Raw genomic sequence first — 20,437 nt, 5'->3', positions numbered from 1 at the left:
GTTTAAAGCGGGCGTTATCATATAAAGGACCGTGGGTGTCTTGATGCTTAGATGAATGCCCTTCCAACGCCAGTCGCTTTCGTTTAAAGAATTAGGGAAAGCTCTGCTGCTGTGAATTGCAATAACCTACTTGCTAATCAGTTTTGTTTAAAAGCAGAAATTGATTTTCGACCCCTTTTTAATTAAAACTGGTAATTTGAGTGGAATCACTCTAATGTCTCTCCAGGAGGCACAGGAGAACATTTTCTGAGTCTAAAGAAAGGGTCTTCATGCTTGAGATGATACACTTGAGTGTGGGCATGCTTGAATCTCTTTGCAACTTCCTGGATATGGGCAGAGGAACATTCTGGAAATGAGGTGTCCCTTACCTGGGATCTTGGAGGCAAGAAGTAGAAAATGACTTACTTGGAGGAGGGGGCCCCCTGCTCTTAGCCTCTTCCTGCCCAGGGCTACTAGGCAATTCTTGGCAGCAATGTCTACTTAGCTCTGCATCGGCATACATCTTACCTTAGCTAATTTTCTTCGTTTTGTTTTTAGCTTCTTGGTTCTTCCTCTGTCTCTTAGCTACTCTCCCTTGGTTTTGTTTTCGTCAAGTAGCAGGAAGTAGTTGTGTCAATGTGGCTTCTGGGCCTGAGATGTTGGCTTAGGGAGAGGGACACTTTCTCCTGGAACTGCAGAAATTGCTCAGTGTAGGTCCAACTCCTCTCTCCTGGAAGAAACATGATGTAAAGGTCCATCTCATCCATAGGTGCCATGGGAACTGCATGGTTAGCCATTGCTTCACCATCACATGGCAGCAGGAATGGAGGAGCCTCACTGCCATTTTGCTTCCATCTTCCCAACAGAATGCAGATTCTGAAGCTGCAATGGAATTCCCACATGGGGACCAAAACGACTAGCAATTTCTCACACTGTATTCTCTCCTAAAAATACATTGCTGATGACGACGGAGGTATACCTAAATTTGACACCCTTGTGGCTGCCTTCTCTTCTGTGGAAAAACTAATAACTGAAGAAAGGAATTGGCTCTAAGAGCTTTGAAGCTAAAGTTATAACCCTCCTGGTTTCAAAAGTTGTTTTCGTCTTTTGCTCAAGCAGCATTGCTATGTGCCAGCCTTTTCCTCCAGAGGTTTTCAGCTACAGCTCCCATCGTCCCCAAGCAGCATGGCCAAAAGCCAAGGATGATGGTCCAACAACATCAGGGGAGCACCAAGGTGGTAGAGTCCTTTCCGACGCTACAATTCTCTGATTGTATTATTCATAGGTGGTTAGGGGAGGGCATGGCCCAAGATAGATGTGAGAACATGTTTGAAAGCTTATATGCAGAAAACCAAGGCGTCAAGGTCTGGAACTCTTTTTGTTTCCTATAAGTTGGGATCCTTTGAGGTCAGAGTTTTGAAGGCTTTCTTAATACATTAATACTTAATATATTAAGTATTCCTTAATGCTTCCTCTTATGTATTAGGGAACGTACACATTAGTGGCTTAAAATGCAGCAAGGTCATTTCCCCCCTGCTGTGTTTCAAGTCGCATTTGCTGTTACTCTACACACTTGTGAGGGGGTGGAGATGTCTTCATCCAGTAGGCATTATAAGAGTTTGTTCCCTGCGACTGCAAACCCCTGTCATCTACACATGTGCAACAGCTGCCTGAACTGTGCATACTTCAGTGTAACTTCAGCCTGCGTTTTCAAATTGGATAGAAGCTGGTTCGAGGGGAAACGCATCAAACAACAGTCTTTCTCAACATACTACAGAATTGTGGGCACCATCATGTGAACTCTGCTTCAGACACCAGTGGAGCGCACAGAGTAAATGACAATGTGTGCTTAGCCTTTGTTTGGCCTGTGGGTCAACGGGGTCATGGAATCGTGGAGTTGGAAGGGACCCTGAGGGTCACCTAGTCCAAGCCCCTCCAATGCAGGAATATCAGCTAGATCATACATGACAGGTGATCATCCAACCTCTGCTTAAAAACCTCCCAAGGAAGAGGATCCACCACCTCCCAAGGGAAGACCGTTCCATGGTCATCTATAAAATGTTGCTTCCTGGACCCCAGCTTTTGTATACCACTTCCGAGATGTGCCTCTATCCTTACCCAGATGATAATATTATGCATGAATCTTGTTTCTGGATAAGAGCAGACGGACATCACACCCCCCCCCCCTTTTCTGGTTTCCAACTGGTTTGGGTTTCTAAGAAATATCGCTTATTCTTTAACTAATTGATTGCCTGTTTTTATGTTCTTATGTTCTTTGTATACTGTCTTAGTTTCATGAGGGTGGGGTACAAATAATAAATTCCAGTTCCTGGGCTTCTTAGAAAGACGATGTACCTCTTTCAGAATGCCACTGTTCTCAGATTGTAAGGTCTGTGGGAACAGGGGCTGCCTCCTCATCCTGCTTATGCAACTCTCTAAAGTGCTATGTATAATGATGGTGCTCCAGAAAGGAGATACACCACGAAAGGCAAAATCTCCTTTTTGCTTTGACTCAAGGGGTTGTGGGGTTTTTCGGGGAGGGGGGTGTGCTGCTGATAATGCCAAGATTGCAGGTTCAGTCCCCATATGGGACAATTGCATATTCCTCCATTGCAGGGGGTTGGACTGGATGATCCTTAGCCTCCCTTCCAACTCTGCAATTCTATGATTCTGTAAGGGTAAGAATATGGGTGTGCTAGTTGTTCCTATGTTAATCAACCCATGTTTTTAAAAGCAGCACAAGAATCCATCTAATCCTGTATCCTCTTCTCAGTACTGCAGAGATGGAGAATATGTAGCCTTCTACAAGTTGTGTTCCAGTCTGAGCCAGTAGTCCAACAACATAATGGGCCACAGGTTCCCCATCCTTGCAGTTGTGGTTAGGCAGGTGCCTTTGAAAATGCACAGGCAGAGCTTGATGGTGAGCTTTTTTGTCCCCAGCCCCTAAAACCTGTTCATGAGGAAGCCCAGTCTATCTAGGGCTAGTAAAACTGACCTCTGTGAGGAACGCTTTAAAAAGCATTTTTGCTACTGGTCATCCTTGCATCCTGTGGAAAAACAGTTCTAAGTTTAGATAAAGATCAGTAGTTTTATATTGTGCAGTTGGTGCACAAAGGGGGTTCTTAACTGAGGCAGGGATGTTTGGGTTCTGTTTTGGATCTTTTCACTTGACAATTTTAAGAAATTGGGCATAACGTGGACTTCTTGACCGACCTGTTAAGGTGCTCTGCCATTCACTACTCCTATGCATGTGATAATTGGCAGAGGCTTGCCACTGTCCTTGAGGCTAATGCCAAATAGTGTGAAATAGTGAGTGGCTGTGTGGGAAAAGTCCCTATCTACATTAGACTCCTTTCCCTTGTCTCTAATGAATGAGATTATCCTCCTCCCCACTGCCCTCCAGAAAAAGTCACATAATACTTGCCAACTTTGACGTTCAAGTACCGTTCCATTGCCTGTTCCCAGTGTTATGGAATCCTCCCTAATATGCTTCACAATCTGCTATGAGATTCAATTTTTTGAATATTTAAAAAAGTATTCTGCAGATTTCCTCCATTGGTTATTTGTACCATTTCCAAGTAATTGATTGTGTTTAAAAACCACATATCTTATCCAAGCTCCAGATCTCCTGCAATTTTTCAATCAGCTGATCTTACAGTGATCTTACAGTGGTGTCTGGTTGCTTTTTTCTTTTTAAGACATGTGGGTCTGCCTTAACCGTTCTGTAGCTTACTGACTAAAGAAAGACAGTGGTTTTGCCAGGGTTTTTTCCTCTTTTGCAGAATTTTTATTAGGCTTGCTCTGTTTATCCGTGGTATTCTTCTGGGGTCCCCAGGTGGCACTTGTGGACACGGTGTTATTCTCAAATCCCCTCCAAGGCCACCAAACACCCCAAAAATGTAAAGAAATTGCGTTTGGTTTGGTTAGTTAGCAGCTTTTAAAAAAGGGTGTGGGGCTTGGGTATTTTTGTTTGGAGGTTATAGGGTTTCTCTGCATGTTGCTTTTGGAGGGAGTTCTGAGCAGCACCCGTGTCTTCTGTAAAATGGATGTTTTATTAGATTTCCAATTGTGCTTCCAAGCTCAAAATGTTTGCGATTTCTGTTATAATCGTCCTTTTCTTTAGCTAATTTGGAAATACCGGTGCATAAAAATGTACAGTGGCCAAACTGGCAAAGTGCAACTTCTCAACCATTTTCTAAATGACATTTTGCTACAAATGGAGTTTGGTTGCCATACATACTTCTGCAATTGCAAAAGAAACCTCTCAATGTGGATGCTTATTAGTAGCATAGACATCAAGTAATGGGACACCTAGGGGTGGTTCAGCTATAAATGGCTCTCTTAAACTGTGGTAAAGAAATAGAGAACAGGCCATGAAATCACTTTGTCCCTTGCCTTACCCTCCCTCCTGTCTAAAACAAATTTGTCCTACCCACCTTGATCATAGTTTTAAGCATTACTTTGGTATCAATATTACATGGTGATTGGGGCTGTCCTCTAAACAAGCTTTTAAAAAGTGCATAATCCTGTGACTTACTCTTGGTCAAGAAAGGTTTTTCATTATGTCTGCAGGCATTAATGCAGAAATAACACATCTGTGTTACTACTCTATAGAATCAATATGTCGTTCCATGATGGAAGAAAAGCAGGATAAATATAAGGAAATAAATACTTCATTTTGTATTGGCCATGTTCATTAACGGAGACTAGTGGGCACTTCAGCAATGGTAAATCTGTGATGTCTACTTAATTGATGAAGGTTGGCACTGGCTTCTTAAAATCCTGAGGTTCATCTCTCAGCATTTATTATGTGGAGAGGCAGGATTCCTGATTTAGGCAAGGTTATTTTAGATTTATGTTTTAGCCTATAATTATTTCAATATAGGAGAACCACAAAATAATTTGCTCATAAGTTCAAGTAAGGAGAGGTTGATAACTGAAGGCTAAGAAGCTTCTACATTATAGCAGTATGGCAAGTGCTGGCTCTGTAAGATCAGAGGTGAAGGTTTTGAAAGGGATTATTGGCATAAGTTTCCTATGGAACTTTTATTCTTGTGTTTGGTGAATACCTATGAGAATGTAAATCCTGTAAGTCACTACTTGCTGTTCTGTAGTTGCAATGAAGTAGTGGGAACAGCATTAAGTTTTTATTCTTAACTTCCTTGAGGTGTTTCCCTGCCCCCCAGTCCTATGAACATTTTATCTTAAAAACCAATTTACTTGATTGTTGCCATTAATGAATGTATGTGAAGTAGTTGAATAGTTGGGTAGTCGCTCTGAGCTTTCCAAAAACGGTTCTTATTTGGAACTGCTGGATTTCCTTTAGTACTTGGCTAATGATACAGTTGGGAAAGATAATGGTTTTGTCGTTTTCTTTTCACTACCCTTTTCAATTAACAGCAGATTATTTCTGCTTGCAAACTACAGTGTGTCAGAAAAAGAAGTTATCTCTTTAGGTGACATGGGTGAAGCAAAGGTCTATAATCTTTTAGGTTATGTCTTTAGTAGAAAATATTCCATGTTCTCACACTTCTTATAGGGGAAACTAGCATGGGGTAATGGATAGCATTATACTTCAACCAAAGAGATTCATTTTGCAGTGAGCTTTGCACCAGACTCCTCTCCTCTGAATGTACTTTGCCCTGAGCTCAGTGTAAGAAAGGTGGGATTAAGACAGCGGTAGGCAACCTAAGGCCCATGGGCCAGATGCGGCCCAGTCGCCTCCTCAATCCGGCCCACAGATGGTCCAGGAATCAGCTTGTTTTTACATGAGTAGAATGTGTGCTTTTATTTAAAATGCATCTCTGGGTTATTTGTGGGGCATAGGAATCCATTCTCTCCCCCCCAAAAAAAATAGTCCGGCCCACTACATGGTCTGAGGGACGGTGGACCGGCCCATGGCTGAAAAAGGTTGCTGTGAATAAAATGAAAAAGATGTGAATAAAATAAACTTGCATTGATAAAATGGGGGTAATTCTTTTGTTCCATGGAGACTTAGGTAGATCATATTAGCTACATGGCTTCTTGGTCAAAGCTACTTCAAATATGATGTTAATAGACCTAAAATAAGAGTTTCTTTTTGAGGTTACCATTGACATGTTTGATAGAAATGTGGGAGTCATGAAGCAAGGCATTTCAGAGGTACATGTTAATATATCTGGGACAAGGAGCAATTGTTATGCATTTGAATGAATCCAACCCAGGTTCTAGGCTACGTTCTGTTATGTTGCTGTTGCGTATAAGCCCAGTGCTGACTTTTCCTGTTCTAAAAGATGCTTCCCATCCTCCTCCTACCATGAAAGTCATACCCAAGCTTCATTAGGATTCTGCAGTCATGAAGACCTTGACATTGTTCTTCCAGACAGAGTGGAAATGTTAAGCTCTAGGACTCATATGCAGCTACTGCTTAGAGGCGATCAGAGAGGGCTTAGGCAGTCTCAACGGCTGAAAGCAAGCTACCATTGATAGCAGCAACAGTTGCCTACCCATTGCCATTTCGTTGGGTTGGGTTGGGCTTCACCTCACACAGAGAATTACTCAGAAGAAGTTTCATTTAAAGTGGGAGTTTCTTTGGTCTAGAGAAGATAAGGTGTTTACATGAAGGTAGCACATTTACAGACAGAGGTTACAGAGTGCTCTGATCAAAGCATCTCAAAGGCATCCACATAGCAGCCGACCTTTTCTGTTCCAATTTAAATTGTGCAATCTTTATGTGTTTACCATCCCAGAGACCATTTTCAGTTGACTTTAAAATAATTGTATTACTTGCAGTATGCTCCTGACAACTCCTTCCTTTAATTGTGTGTAATTGAAAAAGTTGTTTTTGATTTTCTGGAACCTAAAAGAGGCACAAGGACTTTATGTGGTTTTGTGAAGGGGTCAAAGCACATGATAAGCTAGTGCTGAGAACAAATTCTCCTTGCTGCACAGTGATTGCGTCCTAAAAGTTGATTTTATTAGGTACAAACGCTTCCCATGCATTTCAAAATATGTACCTCGGGTTACATACGCTTCAGGTTACTCCACTACCCCAGAAATAGTACCTTGAGTTAAGAACTTTGGTTCAGGATGAGAACAGAAATCATGCTCCGGCGGCGGTGCTTCAGGTTAAGAACAGTTTCAGGTTAAGTACAGACCTCCGGAACAAATTAAGTACTTAACTTAATTCTGTGCTTTTAAGTATTTGAGATGGGGGGAAAGCTACATTTGAAACATCATACCAAACACTATATTCATGTATTTTGTTTATAGATATCAGTACTAGAGAAAAAAATAACCTGTGAGAAGCAACCCTTAATTCTCAGTTAAAGGAGTTAATGAGCAAATATTAGCACCCTATGTACAATGGATCTTATTAATGCAAAGGAAAATCAGTTTCTACGATCCCGTAAACATAACCTGGAGGATCAGCAGAGTGTCTGCTTCTGTTTAGAGCTCTGTTTGCATCTTTCCGTGTTAACTCTTTAACAATTTCTCCCCCTCTTTTATTTACATTGCACTCAAGTTTCCCTGGTACAAAAGATTTGCAGGTGCAAATATGTCCTGCCTTCATTAACTTCCCCTCCCCTTTTAAATTTATGTGATTTCAATTTTCCTTCCCTGTACTGTTAATTAGGGGATCCTCTAATCAGTACCATTATCACAGTGGTATTCATGTTTAGGAAAGCTGCTAAACAAATGCTTGCAAAATTGCTAAATGGCTAATTAATGTCTGTTAATTAAGAAAATTGCTCATGGTAACAAACCGTGCCATTGCTGGCAGCAGCTAGAAGGCGAACACTTGTTGAAATTACTAACATGGCAGGTATAGAACATCTGTTCCTCTGCTTTTCCTGAAGTGTGTAGCTGATTCTCATAATGTACTTACAAGTCTTGTTTGCTTTCCAGACCAATTACAATTTTGTGTTTGTTTGAGAGAGAAAAAATTACACAGGGAACATGTGTACATCATAGTGCGAATTTGGTTATTCATGTTCAAGAACACACTTTTATTGAAATAAACTTCTTGTTTTCTGGGATTCCAGAAATGGAGGGAATTAAAATTATGTTTAATCCTACAGCCCTGCATTGCAAGGTTGAAACTATACAAATGAATCTTTTTATTCTCAGGCGCCTTTAACCCCTCCCCCCCCCCCCGGTAAAATCATATCTGCATGCAAGATTAATTGTTGCCTCAATAGATAGTTAATCTTGGTGAAGGACCGCAGTTCTGGTCTCAAAAATGTGACACTATAGTCTTGTGTGTAGAAATGATAAGTTATTGCTGCTGCTACAAACTTCCTAGAATTGGAAGTCTAGGTAAAGCATGGAAACATGTTATTAAGCATTTTTATTTTTATCATCTTCATAAAACCTTCTTGTTAACTTTCTCTTGTTCTAAATTCTTAACCCAAGTGGCAAATGAAAACACAGAAAAGTACTATTGCTAATCTAATAGGAATATATTGTGGGTGAGCTAGTTTTGTATGTGTTCTTCAAGCACTTGTCCAGATGCATTTAATAGTGCAGGCTTGTGGAAGACTGAAACAGAACAGTGCAGTACACTTGAAGGGGCTTTTTGTTCAGCTTGTATAAGTTGTATTGCCCAGACCCATATCATGATCCATACAGCCAATGCAGATTTGCATTTTGTTTTGTTTACCCAAATCTGCTGAATTACATAATTTGAATTACATAATTTGAATAAAGCGTGCCTGAACGCGGGCAGATGCCAGGGCACAGTTGGCGGACATGTTGCATTTCTGTGGTGCCATGTGTGCAATTTCCAGTGCGAGACTAGACGAGGCAGGTTTTCCCCCACCTCCACTCCAGATATTTTGGAGACTTTTTTGTGTTAATTGAGATCACAGTTTGCATTTATTAAGGTTCGGCAATGAAAATGTTTGCTCGCAGGTTATGTGCCGCCACACATTGCACCTATTTTAGTCTGTCCGCACAGCAGTAAAATTCCAGCACCGAGCAGCAGTTCCAGCGTTGGACTCACTAGCGATCCCATCACAAATGTCAGAGGGCACAAGCTGTGTCGCTCACTCAGAATTAACAGCTCATTTGATGTGCTTTGACAGTTATTGGTTCTTTGCCCTCATCCCCCCCCGCCCCCAATTTCTATTTCTTTTTCTTTTGGAAGTTTGCAATGTTCAGAAACAAAATATTCATTCCCTGTGAAGATTCGCCAGCTTCTCCTGTTAAGCCAGCTCTTTTCCTGCACATTCATGTGCCTGACCTATAACCACCTTCTGCTATCTAACCTCACAGGGACCGCCTGGCTCTCAGCCCTCGCCACACGCACAGCCTCCACCTCACAACCCCAACAGCATGATGGGACCCCACAGTCAGGTAAAGACATCGCAGGGCACTGCTGTGATATGTGTGTTCTGTGTGAACTCTCGAAGCATGTGGGAGCCACACCCTTCCGCTAACTTAACCAGCGAGCTGCTCCAGGGTAGTTTGCGGAGCGTTGTGAATTTACATCCACTCAAGATCCCGGGACCCCAAAATCGTTTTCATTCCACCTCATCTCACCTCCGCTAGGAAGTCTGTTCCTCTTGGCTGCATTTGTTCCATTGACATCAGATTACAAAGTAGCTTTCGATTTTCAGACATGCTAATTTACATACAAATATCATTTTTTTTAATCCTCCACCCCCCCAACCCCGAACAGCATTAAGACAATCATTGTACGGTTTAAGTGCTTGTTTTCACTACTTGTCATTGAAATGTTTTAAACTCTTCTCTTCCCCAAACCGCACTTTCATTTACCAATCTGTTTAAAAAGTATCTTAATATTCGCTTGGTACTTTCATTTGTGCTAATTTTAATTCTTGTCAAAAATTATTAAACCATCCTAACGTTAAACAAATAAATACAGTAAAGCACAACAAATGTCAAAGACTTGAGAGTCTAAATATTTCTTATCAGCAGGGTTTTGGGGGTTTTGTTTTGATTTTTTAAAAAATGCTTCTGTGTATATATGTGTCAAGTTTAATTACAAGTTGAATAGAATGCAGTATATTAAATCTTTCATTCATTTGGCCTGGAATTCACCTCAGAAATGTTCTGCTAATCAAATGCTCGGTTTGGGGAGTTTGTGTGTACGTGTGTAGAATAAGGGAAATACAATCAATTTTGGTATTTTAAAGAGCAGTTGTGAAGGAAGTGGTTATAATGTTTACTTCCACTTTTGAGCGTTCATTGCCACTGAACTAATTTTATATGCTTACAGCCTTTTATGTCACCAAGATACGCAGGAGGTCCCCGGCCCCCAATCAGGATGGGAAATCAGGTATTGTATTTCTTCAGTATTATTCGCAGCTAAAGCACGATTGAGGCTTAAGATGTTTATTCTTTCATTCATGTACTTTTTAACACTGGGGTTGCAATGAGTTACCACACACAGACACACCCACCCCATTTCTTAAAGGGGGAATTGTAAGGCTCTCAGGTGATCTTTTGCCCACAAGATAATAAATGCATATATGTAGTAAATAGTGGGAGCTTCAGGGCAGAAGGATGTCCTGTCTGTAGCCAGCTTGTCGTTTGTAAGTGGAGTTCATGCAAACCAGATTGTAAGATGTGCACAGAAGATTTACCGACTCTCAATTTTTTATTTTTTATTTTAAATCTGCCATCCTATTGAGTGTCATACTTTCCCGGGCTTTCTTGACCAATGGTCACATTAAATTCCTCTTTGAAATTGCTGCAGGAGGCTAGAACATAACAAGAACTCTGTTGGATTAGACCAAAGGCTTATCTAGTTTCAGCATCCTGTTTCCCACAGCAGCCAACTAGAGATGCCTCTTGGGGAAACCCACAAGGAGGACATGAGGGCAGAAACTCTCCCTCCTGCTGCGGTTTCCCAGCAACTAGAATTCAGAGGCATTGTGCCTCCATTCCTGGAGGTAGCGTAAAGCCATCAATACTAGGTAGCCTTTGAAAGCTTTGTCCTCCATATACACTAACCACCTGCACATTTCCAAAACAATAACAATAATAAGGAATCTTGTATGCAGTTTAAATTCCTTTTTACAACTGTGTGCAGGATTAAAAATAAAAATAATTGTGGTGTACGTGTTGTGGTTGTTGTTGTTTAAAAAATGTACATCCAGTGCCATCACACTCACTTATGGCTTTGTAAGTGGACTTGCCAAAACTGGAGCAGAGAGTTACCATGTTCTTTGCTGTGTTGGATCTCACCTATCCTCAGTTGCAGAGGTCCTTTGTCCATTTTGTTTGAACTGTGCCTAGCTCCTTAAGGGACCCATAAAGCTATGCAGGAGTTTCACGGCACCTTCTGTGCATCACATATTTCTAAGTTTTATATCAATATATCCATTTTGGAATACCAGTTCTCTATCTAAGTTACAGCCAACAACTTCTATTAAGTAGTGATGTTAAGAGGGATCTGGACTATTTTTTAAAATAAATAAAGAAAATGTCCAAATCGCAAACTTGCTTATAGCTAGAGAGAGAGAGAGAGAGACGATATCTGTCTTTTCTCTCCAGCTTTATCAAAATATGGAAGGCACATTATGAAGTTGAAAGGATTTGTTGCCCAAGAAAAAAGGAATCCTACCATTTCTACAAAATGTGTTGACGTATTTTAAATACAAATGGCATCATCATAATCTGTTCACTTCTGTTAAGTAAGGAAGGAAGGGGAAAACGCTATCACCCTTGTTGATGAAATGTCATCTGTGTTGGCAAACAGATAACTTTCTTTAACGCAGTGCATTTCCCAAATGTATACCTTAAAATTGCCCTGGCATCAGTAGCATTTCATTCAAGGACCTTCACTGTGAGACTCAGGCTGCATATGGATGACAGCTTTTTAAAAAATGAAGATATATGATAGATTCATGAGGGAGATGTGCATGTCGGCATCTGCAGGGAGGATAAGGAGAGTATCACCCCCCCCCCACCTCACCCACCTGATAAGCCATCTTCCCTGGATTCCAAGTTTTCATTACAAAAATAAGTGGAGGGGAAGCAAGTCTTCAGCCCTTGTTGAACCTGAAATATGAGGCAAAATATGCAGGTGCTACTCTGCTCATTTGTTTTGTGTGTTTTTTTTAATTAGCCTGTTCCTCTTTCTGTATTTTTAGCCAATAAATGAAGGCATAGCAATGACTGGTGTTTAGGAAAGCAGATCTAGCCAATTAGGCAAGAGAGAAATGGTATATTTAAGAAACTTCCTGGCTCATTTTAAAGCTTTTATGTTTTTCTCCAATGAGGAAGTCGTTGTTGTCGAATGGTGGTGGTGGTGGTGGTGGGGAGTCAGGTACCTAGACGTTTAGTGTAGCTGAGACTGGAGTAAAGATACCCCAAACCAAAAGGTAGCAGCAAAGATGGAAGTTCATGATCTTTCTAACTCGGGTCTTATTTCGCACCCCTCCAAAAAAAGTGACACCCCGTGAGTTTGTAAACCCTGGACTCAGCTATGCAGCTGCAAACGTGTTGTGAAGTGCAATACACTAGACACTAGATGGCAACTGTGAGCTATAGCAAATTCAATGTATTTTTCAAAAGGATTTTTTTAATATAAAAAAGCAACACTTTCACAACATTTTAAAAATGCATGCAGATACTACCCTGATCACAACGTAAACTCCATCACTGTTATAGCTATATATGTTTATTTATAAAAATTTAAATACAACCTTTCACTTCCAAAGTGGTCCCAAAGCAGTTTACAGTGAAAATAAATATAAACCTAGCGATAAAACAAAGTTCACACATTAAAACCTGCAGCAATGCAGGCTATACTGTACTAAAACTCCAAAGCAGATTCAACCAAACCCTCCAAAAACCTGGGAGGGCAGTTGTTTATATCAAAGAAGGCCCTGAATGGCATGGCTTCTAAGTGAAGGTGCCATTACTAATAAGGCCCTACCCTATATCCCCACACTGTGAACAAGAAGGAGCCCCCTGAGACAATCCAAGAACCCAGGCTGGGTGGTGTGGGTGGAAGTGCTCCATAAGATACCTAGGTCCCCATCCATTAAGGGGCTTTTTAAGTGAGCTAGTCTCCGGTGTATGCATTTTCAATATGCTTGTGGAATATATAGGTGCTTATGAAGGATGCTTATATGTAGCAGGTAACTGGAGGGAGGGTGTTTACAAAACACCCACGTGCTAGATAAACACAGATGAACTTAAGGACCAAACCTAGAAGAATACTTAGCATCAAAAGAGTTGCCACAGTCAGTTAGCCCACCCAAACACCTGGAGCTATTTTACTCTGGCTTTGTGGCATGAGAAGCATGATTTTTGAAAGCGCCCATGAACTATAGAAAAGGAGGCTTGTTTTCTAAAGAAGGTCAGGAGTGGACAAAATTACAAATTGTGTCAGTAAGCCCATTTGGCCAAGGTAACGCGAAGGTGAAAGGCATTTCCAGAAGACCGTCAACAACTGGGAGGAAAGGACTGCTTAATCCTTCCTTCTGATTCTCCCCTAGAAATCCCCTTTTTTCAATGGGCTAGTAGACAAGGGAGTTGTAGCATTCAACTATGCACACGCGAGACTCCAGGAACTGATGATAGATGAACTGGGATAAATAAGAGATATCACTTACCCATTCAGGGAATGAAGCTGAGGCCATTCTCCACCTACATGTGTATTGTGAAAATGATGTCCCACATGTTACATTTTTCTCATACAAATAAATGGTACTTTTAAAAATACTGCTTTTTTTCATCCCACTCCCTCTGCCATACCTACCTTTCACTGTTGGCTTAGGGGAAAGTCGGTCAAGAATAACTGGAATGGGGGGAAAGTTTTCCTGTTCCTTTTTGAAGGAGGATTTCTAGGGAAGATTAAGCCTATCCTTGAATCAACCAGGTTTCCTCTGCAGACACCCACACAATGGCAATATAAGACAAACGCAGGGCTTATAGAATAAGGGGGCTGTTCTGCCCTCACCCTCGTCAGTAAATTGACCCATTTCCTTGAAGTCTAATGCTTTTGAGTATAGATATAAAAGCAGCTGAGCCAAAAGGGCCTTCAGCCCATGACTGGTTTTTCTAATTGCAGCAGCAAATGTAGCAAAGCAATATCGTTTGTACCGTGCATCTCCCAAGTATTTGATTTCCTCAAATTTGTTTCCTTTCCCCCATAGCCTCCGGGGGGTGTTCCTGGTACACAGCCCTTGCTGCCCAACTCAATGGACCCCACACGACAACAAGGTAAATGTGATTCGGCTTGTCTGCAATCGTTCTTTCCCCTTGGCCTATTCTTTCACCAAGTGCATTACTCTCCAGTAATAAAGTAACATCTTCCTGTCTCTCTTCCCTCGCTAGGGCATCCCAACATGGGAGGGCCGATGCAAAGGATGAATCCTCCACGAGGAATGGGGCCCATGGGTCCAGGTCCACAGGTAAAACCTGGGCAGAGCATTTCCTACCCTGTCCAGTGCCAAACAATAGCTTTGCTACTTTATGAAGTTAGCGAGCAAAACATCATAAAAGCAGCCTCTGGGAGCTTGAAGAGCTAGGAGCACTTCCATTCCTCCCAAACCTTTTCTTCCTCACCATTAGCGATAATGCATTTTACATTAGTGTGTTTACATGTGTCTGGATTGGGGGGGGGGGGAATCCCACCTTCCAACATCTAGTTATGGCTTCAGAAGTGAACATCCTCATATCACGTACTTCATGTGCTCACCTGCTCCCACCTTCCATCTTTGCTCTTTTCATCCAAATGGGCAAACTCCGGTTTAATTGGACTTTGGTCAGGAAGGAATCTTACAGCTTGGGATGCTTAGGTGGGGTTGGGTTGCGGGTACAATGCTGAATTTATTTCACTTGATTGTGTGTTTTTTTAATAATAAAATTAGCTGCAGTCTATTCTGCGCTTTATAGCACCGGCAGACACCCTGTCGACTATTTAGGTCGACCCAAAAGGTGCTTGCTTTTTCTTTTCTTTTCTTTTTTGCTGCCCAGCAAAGTTTATTTGATATCCATACTTCGCATTTACTACATACTGCAGGAGGAATGATGGAGGGAAGAGGAGGGCTGACAAGTTACTTCTCAGATGCATGCCATGGGCCAATCATGGCCCATATCTGCTTTTATAGTTCTGGTTCAGTCTTGGATCCCATCATTGCTACCTCCAGTGGTAGCATCTCCTCAGCAGAACTCCACTCAGGGAAAGATCCCGCCAGTGGACGTTGTGGGAGATGGCATTGACCTACTCACCCCTTCCTTCTGCAGCCCCTTGCATCTCCCTAAAATCGGCTCTGGGGGGTTGGAGGCTCTCTGAGACAGGGGGAAAGGGTTGTGGGGAGGGAGAGAACACAGCAAAAAGCTCCTTCCACACTTCCTCTTCTGGATCAAGCACCTTGTGAGGACGGAAGGAACATTTCAGTTAGTGGGAAGGCTACTTTTGAATCCGAACCTCAAGGTTTGACCCTTAAGGATCTGGACAACTTCGTAGGCTGCCTAGAAAGCCGTTGCTCCTAGATACCTAATTCTGTTGCAATACGTCTGTTTTGTGGGTTCTGTTGGGACTCTCTGAGCCAACGGATCAGTGTGAGAAGCTTCCAAGGGGACAGATGGAGTCAGATGGTGAAGAGAGAGCGATACAAGGTCCTCTCTCCAGTCTCTTGGTTGGTCCACTTTTTGTGCCTTGGTTGGATCAGGTTATTGAGGTGCATGATGTATATTTACTTGTTATAAATAAGTGTTGATGGATGGTACTGAGGAATGTGCATCTCTTCTTTCACAGGCTTGCCGCTTCCCTGTGGACCTTCCTTTGCAATCCTGCTCTCTCCTTGTTCTCTTAGCATGCTTCTTCCTGAAACCAGACAAGCTCAGATACCTCTCTTTGCTTTCTCATATTAAACTTTAGGGACATTCAGGCCAGATTTTAATTGACTTGGGGTAGTTACAGATGATCATTTAACTCGTGGTCTCTTAAAGCATTGTTCATGTAACCATATAGTCATTAGTAATCCTCAGCTGCACAATGAGGCTTTTCTGTAGTGTCCAATCCAATAGATTGAGGCACCTGTATCACATGGTTTGATACTAGAGATGACCAGCTTGCCACATGTGCACTTCAGAAAACAGTTGTAGGGGAATCATAACCAGTAGCCACATTTTAGTGAGGTCCCTTGCACTTTCTGAAACTTCTTTTGGGATTAGCTATCTGTGCAGTGGCTCAGTTCAGACAGCCTTCCAAGCCATGATTATGTTTCAGTGTTTGAAGGAACAGCATAGAAAACCGACTACAGATTCAACACCAGAACCCCACCACACCATGATTCCCTCACTAAAACTGATACTAAGAAAATGTCAGCATACCAAGGGATGTATTAACAGGGCCTAGTACACATCAGAAAAGCGGCTTGCTTCTTTCCCTTCCATCTCCCCTGTCATTTTTACTAATACTATCAGGTTTGTCAATTTCAGCAACTGTGAAATTGTAATCATTTAAAGTGTTGAACTACCACTTTAGAAGAGGGGGGGCGTGCATAAAATGTTTCCTTGGGTTTCCTTGCAAATCGCTTTCATCCAGTAATACCCTGTGAAGTTCTTTGGATCTGCAGCTGCAGCAAAAGTGTTGACCCTTACAAACACCATTCCTAGGTAGCCACCTGTGATAAGTCAGCCCAGCACTTAAGGTTCTGCTGCTATTACCAGATTAACCTCAGGGTCAGCAAGTGTAAGGAGAAGGCTTTAAGTCAGACCATCTGTTTTCAGGCTAGGACTGGCAATAGCTGAGCAGGAGGCATAGGCAAGTGCAGAAGGAGGGCTTAGATTTGGAGAAAGTGGGCAGAATAATAGTTGCCTGCTATTAGGAAAAACTATACTTGAAAAGGTCTTGATAACTCTGTGACAGCATCGTTGCAAAGAAAACAATTGGAATAGGTGCAGTATGAGTCCACATTTCAATCTCCTGCATCTAATTTACACAAATTAATCCTGTTTATCATAATACATCAGCCTTCATCTACCCAGGAACTTCAAGTTGTTGTCCATTCGCCCCAGCCAGCACAACCAATGATCAGGAATGGCCGAAGTTGTAGTCTGGAGACCCCCAGGTTTGGAAAGGCTGTGCAGCATAGCATCTGAAGGAGAGTGCAAAAGAGGAAGATAAATTCCGTATTTTTCGCTCTATAAGACACACTTTTTCCCTCCTAAAAGTAAGGGAGAATGTGTGTGCATCTTATGGAGTGAATGCAGGCTGCACGGCTATCCCTGAAGCCTTCTCTAAAAACTAGGCGTATCTTATGGTCGAGTGCGTCTTGTAGAGCGAAAAATACGGTAACTGAACTTCTTGATACTGGTGCAATTAGAACGCCAGTTGAAGCCACACACCTCCAAGAACGCAAGAGAAAAAAGAAAGAAAGTTGCTTGCCTCATAATCATTCCGGCAAGCTTAGATTCCAATAGCTTTGTTATCTATTTTAATGGTCTGGCACTGTTAGTGATGGGTACAAAGCTCTTAATAGTCCCTGATGTGTTATTATAACAGCTTCCATCTGTTATAGTTGCGTCAGCCAAACAAAGACTGCTTCAAAACTTTTGGATGTGCTGTACAACTTGGACAAGCCACGTGCTTGCCATCCCCACCAAGTGGCGTACTTAGGAGTGATTTCATTCCATTGGCGTTGTAGTTACGTAGGCATCTGCCGTGGTTGAATTTGCAGCTGCTGTTAAGTGTAGGTGCATGGAATCTTTCTAAAGCCATGCATGAAATGTGTGTAGATGAGCATTCCCCGTGTCTAGCTCTTGTTTACCTTGCTTTGGGTGCTATGAGTTGTGGGGGGGGGGGAGTCCTTTTTTTGTCCCTTTGGTGCTTGCTTCTCGTTCCAAAATAGCATTGGTCCCTGTTCCCAGCCAATAAGAGTTTAAACATGTCATTACTGAAAGTGTGAGGAAGGAGCTGTCCCACCTGTTCCCTGAAGTTAGCGAGGCAGGTGAAGCTCTTTGATTTGCTTTTTTCAAAAAATGGAGATTGTGACTACCCGGGTTGCCTAGCATTCAGCCAAGCAGGCTGTTTTCTTGCCAGGAGTATGGACTGTACTGATCGGCTAATGATCAGCAGATCTGTTGCCAGCTGTGGCTGCCCTCTGTCAGGAGAAATGGAAGGCCAAAGTGTTCCGTTCAAGAGTTGAGGGTTCCTGAGAAACCCTTGCAACAAAATCACAGCAGAGCTACCTGGTGTGCAGCGAGCAGCTCTTCCGAGAGGGTAAAAGCATCGCTTATAAACAGTATGTAAGCCAGTTGCAATTTTGCTTTAAACTCTTTTCAAAGAGGAATCCGCTTTGAACCACCTCTTTGCTTTGTGCAGTCTACCTCAGGCCCTGCAGGGCAGCCATGTTTGGAGGGGAGCCAATCAGCCAGCCAAGTGTCAGCTGTCTTTCAGGAACCAAGAAAATCAGAATCCATAGCCGCCGACTTTAGATCTAGATTTATGACTTCAGAGAGGTGGGGAGGAAGCGGCTTCTTCAGGTGTTTCAGCAAGTGCTCACATGTAGACTTCCACAATAAGCTGCCTTTTCATCCCCAGCCCTTAATCGTTAGCTTTCCGTGGGCTTCGCAGCTGTGACAGATTGGCGCCCTTTCTGTCAGATTTCATCTGTTAGATCTCCTTTGCGAAACAAGTGGGACCTAGTACAGTTCTGTAGTATCTCTCTGGTGCACAGAAGTGAATTTGTGCTCTAACTTTGGTCTGTGTTGGGGGAACAGAAAGTGTTTGCCAGCCGTGTTTAATGGGAGAGAAATGACATTTTCTGGCCTAAGAATTGTCTTCTCTTTCTTGTGCATGAACACCAGTAAAGATTTGCGCAGTTTTGTGACTGGCCAGCTTTGCTGTTTTGTAACCGAATGCTCTTTACTTAGAAGCTGTTGCAAACCTTTGTGCTGTCACTATTCCCCTTTCTGAACACCCCATCACTTGCTCATCGCCTTGTCTTCCTTAAAGCAGAATCTTTCTCTCTTCTGCCCACCCCACCCCACATTTTTTCCTGCTTCTTTCCATGCAATTCTCCCACCACAACACTAAGCAAGGAATCTTAATTCTTTCATGTCTACCTCCCCCGTTTGGCTTCCTGTGACAAGCCTCTCTTTTTCAGTTTTGTTTGTTTGTATTTATTACCTTTCAAGATAACTATCTTACCTACCCTTTAGGTGCAGCTACGGCTTCCTTGATGACCTGCATTGGCCAGTGCTAGAAGCCTTAGCCCATTGGGCATTCCTGGTACACTCCTACCATGAGATGGGAATTTGGGTGGCTTCTAAGATTTTTTTCCCCACTCCCCCTTTTTTTTAAAAAATCCTTTGCCTGGTCAAAGCGCAAATTGAGAGATGCCGCCGTCCAGTTTTACTTTTTCAAAGTAGCTAATTTTGCCTATATGTTCATTATCATCATCTTTTTTTTTAATTAAAGTTCATTTTCACAAACTAACCCTCTCGTTTTTGTTTGTTTTTTTCCTTTCTCTTTTCTTCTCCGGTTTCCCTTCTCGTTATGGTAGACTGATCCTTGGTTATCATTGCAGAACTATGGCGGCGGAATGAGACCTCCACCCAACTCTCTAGGGCCCGGCATGCCTGGGATTAACATGTAAGGCACCTGCCATGCTGCTGGCTTTCCGTTGACGTTCTTACAATTCTAGATGTGGAAATCATTTTTGGTTTCACATTGTCACTCTGTACATGCTGAAGGCTTGTTTTCTCTCAAACTCCAGGGGTCCAGGAGCTGGTAGACCATGGCCCAATCCCAACAGCGCTAATTCAGTAAGTGTCCATTTATTAGAATTCCTTTGTTCTTGTAAACTTGGCCCTCATAATTTAGTTTTCCTGTAGTACTTGAATTCCTCTCATTTGCCGTCTTCTGGCATTCTACTGTAGGGGTGAGATGGTCCAGCCAAACTAACTAGGCCCACACTGCAGCCACCATTCCAGTCTCCTTTCATGAGTTGGAGGGAGTCTCCTGTACACATGGGTCCCGCTTTCCAACCATAATGTGCTGCTGAGAAATAGCTCGTTAGGCGAGCATTCGCATAACGAGCCAATCATTTCCTTTGTTTTCTATTGGGAAATCCCACTGCATTCCCTAATAAAACAAGGCAACAGAAACACCACATTTTCCTACTGTATATCTACACTGGCATGGTCTCTCCACCCCATCACCCTCCCCCAGTTCTTCCTCCATCTCTGATAAGTGCTACCGGCCTGCCCCTTTTCTGCCCATTTTTGAACCAGTTCCACTCCACTTGCCTGAATCTAACCAGTGAGTTAGTTGGTCAACAATGTCACTGCATGAGCCCATGAGGACAGCCAAGGGAAAGCCTGTGGGGCTGAGCTGAGGAGCTTCCTCCACTGGTGCAGCCGCCACCTCTTTCTCCTCCTTTTTTCGCCCTCCTCTGGCACTGAGGCCTAAGCAAAGAGTGAAGCCTATGATGAGGCTGAAGCCGGCATCAGCACCAACTCCTCTTCTTCCTCCACCAGCTACTGC

The 20,437-nt window shown here is 42.5% G+C and overlaps 1 protein-coding gene across 7 annotated transcripts in view; it reads left to right on the top strand.

Annotated features, from left to right (window-relative positions):
- SSBP3 (single stranded DNA binding protein 3) overlaps nt 1–20,437 on the top strand; it is a 169,412-nt gene that overhangs the window by 137,785 nt on the left and 11,190 nt on the right. For 2 of the 7 annotated variants that reach the window (XM_083742656.1, XM_083742657.1), the window contains exons 6-11: nt 9,235–9,315; nt 10,202–10,261; nt 14,094–14,160; nt 14,275–14,351; nt 19,479–19,543; nt 19,668–19,716. In XM_083742656.1, the coding sequence (XP_083598782.1) occupies nt 9,235–9,315; nt 10,202–10,261; nt 14,094–14,160; nt 14,275–14,351; nt 19,479–19,543; nt 19,668–19,716 (399 nt within the window). Of the gene's footprint in view, nt 1–9,234; nt 9,316–10,201; nt 10,262–14,093; nt 14,161–14,274; nt 14,352–19,454; nt 19,544–19,667; nt 19,717–20,437 lie in introns of all 7 variants that reach the window. The other 5 variants (XM_083742655.1, XM_083742654.1, XM_083742660.1 and 2 more) reach the window with 3 other exon arrangements.

This window comes from Podarcis gaigeae (genome assembly GCF_964106915.1).
Source record: "Podarcis gaigeae genome assembly, chromosome: 6".
In the NCBI taxonomy this organism is placed as follows: Eukaryota; Metazoa; Chordata; class Lepidosauria; order Squamata; family Lacertidae; genus Podarcis; species Podarcis gaigeae.
The sequence above is the reverse complement of the archived record's forward strand: the minus strand, read 5'-3'. Positions and strand labels throughout refer to the sequence as shown.